This window comes from Schistocerca serialis, chromosome 4 (assembly GCF_023864345.2).
Source record: "Schistocerca serialis cubense isolate TAMUIC-IGC-003099 chromosome 4, iqSchSeri2.2, whole genome shotgun sequence".
NCBI classification, from domain to species: Eukaryota; Metazoa; Arthropoda; class Insecta; order Orthoptera; family Acrididae; genus Schistocerca; species Schistocerca serialis.
Window position 1 is genome coordinate 67176035 of NC_064641.1, and position 6218 is coordinate 67182252.

Consider the following 6218-nt stretch of genomic DNA (forward strand, 5'->3'; position numbering starts at 1 on the left):
GTTCTCTACAACTAGCCGCAGGGTTAGGAGTTGAGGGGTGCGAGAGGAGCCGCTGATTGAGAAGGCAGCGAAGCAGGACAGGACCCTCTCCACGGTGTTAATCAATCTGGACATTGAGCAATAAATAAAGGAAGACAAGAAGAAATTTTGGAAGTGAGTTAAAGTTCAGGGAAGAAATAAAAACTTCGAGGTTTGTCTATGGCACTGTAATTCTGTCAGAGACTGCAAATGACTTGAAGGAACAGTGTAACGGAATTGATAGTGCATGGAAAAGATGTTATAAGCTGGTAATCAACAGAAGAGAAACAAGGTTACTGGAAAGTAGTCGAATTAAACCAGGTGACACTGAAGGCATTAGAATAGAAAGTGAGACACACAAGTTAGAAGATGAGTTTTGTCACTTATAGAGCAAAATAAGTGATGATGGATGATGTAAAATACACACTGGCAATAGGAGGAAAAGCGTTTCTGAAAAAGATAAATTTGCTAACATGAAATTTAAATTTTAATGTTGGGAAATCTTTTAAGAAAGTATTTGTCTGTATTGTGGTCTTGAACGGATGTGATTCGTGGAAGGCAGCAGTTTAGACAACAAGAGAATAGAAGCTTTTAAAACTGGTGCTACAGAAGAATGTTGAAGTTTACACCAGTAGATCGAATAAATAATGAGAAGAGACTGAATCGAATTGGATAGAAAAGAGATTTAGTCACAACTTAACTAAAAGAAGGGGTTGGATCGATCGAATAAGTAATGATGAGGGATTTACTCCAATTGGAGAGAAAAATTTATGGCAAAGCTTGACTAAAAGAAGAGATCGGATAATAGATCACGGCTTGAGGCGTAAGCGTAATCAGTTTGATAATGGAAGAAATTGTAGAGAGAGACCTAGACTTGACTATAGAAAAAATGGTTCAAATGGCTCTGAGCACTATGGGACTCAACTGCTGAGGTCATTAGTCCCCTAGAACTTAGAACTAGTTAAACCTAACGACATCACAAACATCCATGCCCGAGGCAGGATTCGAACCTGCGACCATAGCGGTCTTGCGGTTCCAGACTGCAGCGCCTTTAACCGCACGGCCACTTCGGCCGGCGACTATAGAAAGCAGGTTCAAAGACATATAGGTTGCAATAGATGTGCAGAGATGAACAGGCTTACTCAGGATAGAATAGCATGAAAAGATGCATCAAACCAGTCATCGGACTGAACACAACGACAAAAACAACTACTACGACGATGTAAGTAATGTGTGAACATCAGGACTATCGAAAGTAAGGATTACTTTCCTTTGGACATGCACCACAGTCTTATAAAATTTCTTAAATTACGCCTGCGACTGGAATTGTGTTTATTTCACAGAACTTGCAAATTCCGGTTGTCATTTCATTTTCATGCTGTAATTAATGTAGATGAGGACAAGCGACCAACATATGTGGATAAATATAAATCTTACGACAAGTAGTCGTGCGTAAGATCGGTATAAACACATAAGTAGAAGCAGTAACGAAACATTACCATTGAGAGTCAACTATGACAAAATAAACTGTCACAGAACCGGCAGTCGACGTCCAGGTGATGCCCTCAGAATCTGAGGCGCGCCCCAACGTGCTTCTGTTTTGTGGCATGCTAGCGAGAATTCAAAACGTGGTACTTGTAGGTTACTCGGAGGTCAGTTCCTCATTTCTATGGTTCCAGGTTCTCTGATGACATTGAACGACATCCCAGGCCTCAAAAACGACCACTAGCTCATTGCTCTGATGGATGTTACTAACCGATTGTCTGAGACTAATATGTCACCGGAGACTTAGAAATAGTAGTTTTACAGAATAATTACCGGCCATATAAAGGCGTTACACGACAGCTACAGTCACAATGTGAGAACTTTATGTGGTAGGAGGACACAGGTCGAGGAATTGAAAAGTTCCAAATGCTTGGAATCGGTACAGGAATCTATTTGGCAGTAAATTACCTAACAGATTAACTTTAACTGAAGGTTTCTCACACCACACAGTTTAATATACTTAACAGGAAATTTTGGGATGTTCTTCGATGACAGTTAGTAGGAGATAGAAAGTTTTAAAAATGGTACTTTAATAGCTGTGTACTGTGTTTCGCGAACTACTTGTTCTTTCTGTCAGAGTTGTATGGTGATATCTAAAAGATTAACGCTAAGAAAACCTTACGTGTTGTGTTCCTTGGTAGTGATCAAGAAAAACCGTTACATGACGACAGGTCCTTACTGTACGTCATAACTATAAATGCATTTGAATTCTTTTCTCAGACCTGATCTTAACAATGGCACAATGAAATTTTTAGATAGGCAGGATCATTCTATCCACAATTAATTAATAAAAGCCTTGTTTCATGGAAGACAGCGATGATAACCTATTTCAGAGATCAAAATAACATTATACGCTGTTGTACACAACTGTGAAGACCATTGCAGTTACTGTTACGGACATCTCGTTGTGCGCATCGCGTTAACGCATGGAGATATTTTCGCCACAAACGCAGAAGTTTCTAACTACGCTAATTCATCGGTACGCAGCTCTATAAAATCTGCGAATTCAGCGGTTGCCGTTTCAGAGCTCTCCAGCTTTTATTAAGGAAGCCTAATTGTTAGGACGGCTGTGATATTCAAGACAGTATTGCAAGTGGCTAAATTTTAAGTACTTTCTTTCTTCGAACTTATTTGTTTAATGGCGAATAGTATTCTATTGGATTTATATAGTTGAGAATTTGCAAATATATGAAAAAAATATTTTGGTGTCAATTGTAGGAATAGAGAAGATGTAGATATTATAGAAATAAACAGTTTTAGATAATAACAAATCGTGGTAGGGAGGAGACATGGCTATCCACTTAAGCTTAAGCAGAATAAGAACGACTTAGACGGCCCGAAAGATAAATAAACGGCTGTTGTGAGACTTCGTTTACGTACTTATTCAATAATGATTTGACTGAATGTTATTTCACATTCATTATGATTGTTTCTGGCTGCAGTTGCATTTATGGTTTTAGTTTTGTCGGAACTGCGTGCTACACTCCTGGAAAACGTAGTCTGGTAAAAGAGCAGCGTTGATGTCGTGGAAACATTAGCTGATTTAAATAACTATGAATGTTGCACTTACCAACCTTAAATCTGAAACACCGTAAGTGGACATTTTGGGTAGTCGTCAGGGTATAGTTACGAAGCGAGGATATGCAGTGTTTGACAAATTATCTGGAACTGCAAAAGTTCTTTTTTTTTTCAGCAGGGTTCACAGTCATTTTACAGCACTTTAAAGGACGAAATTTTTCCCTTTGTCAGTTTAATTCCGGTCACCACCGCTGTAAATTCGAGTGAAATCTTTCGTTCCTACGCCAACGTAAAATAATGTTAACATCTTCTAGCGTACATAATTATTCGTGCCGTAAGAAAAACAGTGGTATCTGATAATATTACCGCAGCAATTTAACAAACCGTGCGTATCGTTGCGATCTTTGTATTTGTGTTACCTGGCAACGGTATCGTTGCCGATTTATTGTTAATGTCTACAGAGCAGTTCGCTGGTTTGCTGAGATTTGTGAAGACGGTGCAGAATTATTGTTGTATTCCATCACTTCAATTATGTTTAACTATCGGATGATATACTTATGAAGGGCAGAAGATGATTAAATTTCTTTGATGTGAGCGCAGATATGAAATCTTTGCTTCCTGCAGAACAGCAACGAACAAACATTCTGGAAACATCCCCCAGGCTGTGGCTAAGCCATGTCTCCGCTATATCCTTTCTTTCAGGAGTGCTAGTTCTGCAAGGTTCGCAGGAGAGCTTCTGTAAAGTTTGGTAGGTAGGAGACGAGATACTGGCAAAAGTAAAACTGTGAGTACCGCGCGTGAGTCGTGCTTCGGTAGCTCAGATGGTAGAGCACTTGCCCGCGAAAGGCAAAGGTCCCGAGTTCGAGTCTCGGTCGGGCACAGTTTTAATCTGCCAGGAAGTTTCATAAAAATAAACATTGTAGTAAGATTAAACAAGCGTATAAACGCATTTTATTCTTTTGACGATAATGTCTAATAACCGTTTATTACAATTTTATTTTTCTTGTAGATGTCATGTTGGTAATGGTGAATAGAAGTTGCAGTAATTCTTACATTCTTTCATAATCCTCAGATAAAGGACAGTGCCATGGTTCCACCTCGGCTGTTGCGTGATTAACAAGTATTTTGTTTATAATCTTTCGGACGATTGGCCATATACGTTACCTGTCATCGTCAGGTGCTATAAATCAACACATCACAATGTATCCGACTATCCCATGCACGTTCTCGCTTTAGGAACTACTATGTCCGCTGCTTATAGTCCGATATATTACAATATGTTTTAGGTATGACATGCTGGCGATACTGAGGCGGTTGGGAATGTCCTCTAAGGCTGAAATCGGGCAATCGTGCGAAACGTAATGAAGTAGCTACTTATTAATTTAAGGGTGACATCAAGTCATGCAGGATGCATTATTATAATAATGAGTAGTTTTGCATTCAGGCTGACTAGACCGCAGTCTGCGAATGTTTGTTTCAAGTACAACTTGAAACATCTCTGTGCAGCAAACGCTGCTGAATGTGTGATGGATAAATTACGAAAGGCGTCATATGAGCAATAGAGTCATTCCTATCTTGATGTCTGGCGTTTATCATTGCGACCGAGATATCCTGAATGCAGATATACCGATTATCATAAATACTTACGATTAAGCAACAGCGATAATGGGATAATGCCATTGTCCTTTAACAAATTCACGGTATGGTACGCTCCATAAAGAAAAGATCGCTATTATGAGATCGACTGAAACAGGTAGCATCCAAAGGCTTGCTTATTAATTGCTTATGATGTTGTAAACGAAGTAGTCCAACGATCGAAGCTGTTATAGTGGAAATTGCAGTTAAAGTTTAATTCAAACGTGAAGAAGTTGTTTAATTTGATCGATGGTGGTTATTGCTGGTGCTGTGGTTTATTTATTTTCGAACAATATAAAGGAAAGGACGTAAGCTGTCAGTGACGAACGTGGTTTATTTTCAAATCACGATCTTTTTGGGGCCTGAATACTATTATCTTTTTATCGTACTGTACTGTCCCCATACTTACTTAGAAGTTCCCATTGGTCTTAATTAGTCAGCAATTGTACAGAAATGCATATCACATAATCTACACTCTAAAAGGCACATTTTTACAATTTACAATAGTGTAGAAAACTATAACGTGTGGTGGACAATCCACTTTAAATTTGTGTTGGGAAGTTATGAAGGAGGATCTAATGTAAGTTGTAAATTTGTGTTTTTACAGTGAAAAGTTACCTCTACTGTAAGTCTACACAAATAATAGAAGGTCTTTGGGAATTAATGTGTAGGGGTAATGAGAGTATGAATGTTAAGCTCCTTAAGATGGGTCTTCAGGGCTCGAGATGCGCCGTGATTTACATTAATAATACGTTTGTGGGGTGAGGTTGTCTATGTTTTGCGAAAATGTCGCTGAAAAAGATTTTATATTTTTTTCCTCAGCACTAAAAGTCTTTATTGTTTACTGCTAATAAGATCGTGGCTTTCTGCGCTGGGAAATTGGGAGACGCTCGGAGAAATCGTGTAGCCGTGCGCCTGCGGCGTAGGCAGCCCTGCGCGGCGGCCGCCTTACCTGCGGAGCTGGCACGGCGCCGGTGAGGGCGACGGCAGCTGCGGCCAAGGCGGCGACCAGGAGTGTGGCGGTCTGCATGCTGCTGCTGGCTGCTGAGTGCTGCGGCTGGTGGGCCGCTGGCGACGACGCCGCCGCTTTATATCCGCGCCGCGAGCCGGGGGCGGGGCCGCGCCTGCGCCCCCCACCTTCACTCCATCCCCCACCCACTGCCTCGGCCGCGCCGCGACGCTGCCACCGTATATAGCGGCGCCGGCGCCGGCCCCAGCGCTCCGGAGGACCGTGTTCGCTTTGCGTACCTCCTAACAGGCACTGCAGTCTTCTTCAAACAGGCAACAAATTAGTTCAAACTACGTAACACTGACGTCTCTTGACAGTTCACCTACATCTACATTTATACTCCGAAAGCCACCCAGCGGTGTGTGGCGGAGGCCACTTTACGTGCCACTGTCTTTACCTCCTCACACAGTGGTTACGGTTACAACAAGCCACACCACAAGTTGGGAAAGGGGGCCAAATTTCTAGTAGTTTACTGTCGAGTTGAGATTTTCAC

The 6218-nt window shown here is 41.2% G+C and overlaps 1 protein-coding gene across 1 annotated transcript in view; it reads right to left on the minus strand.

Annotated features, from left to right (window-relative positions):
* The window catches only part of LOC126473787 (orcokinin peptides type A-like), a 431695-nt gene extending 425927 nt beyond the window's left edge, over positions 1-5768 (minus strand). Inside the window, exon 1 of the mRNA XM_050101061.1 lies at positions 5669-5768. Within this exon, the coding sequence (XP_049957018.1) occupies positions 5669-5746 (78 nt within the window). The 5' untranslated portion in view covers positions 5747-5768. The remainder of the gene's footprint in view (positions 1-5668) is intronic.
* Between the last annotated feature and the right edge of the window lie 450 nt (positions 5769-6218).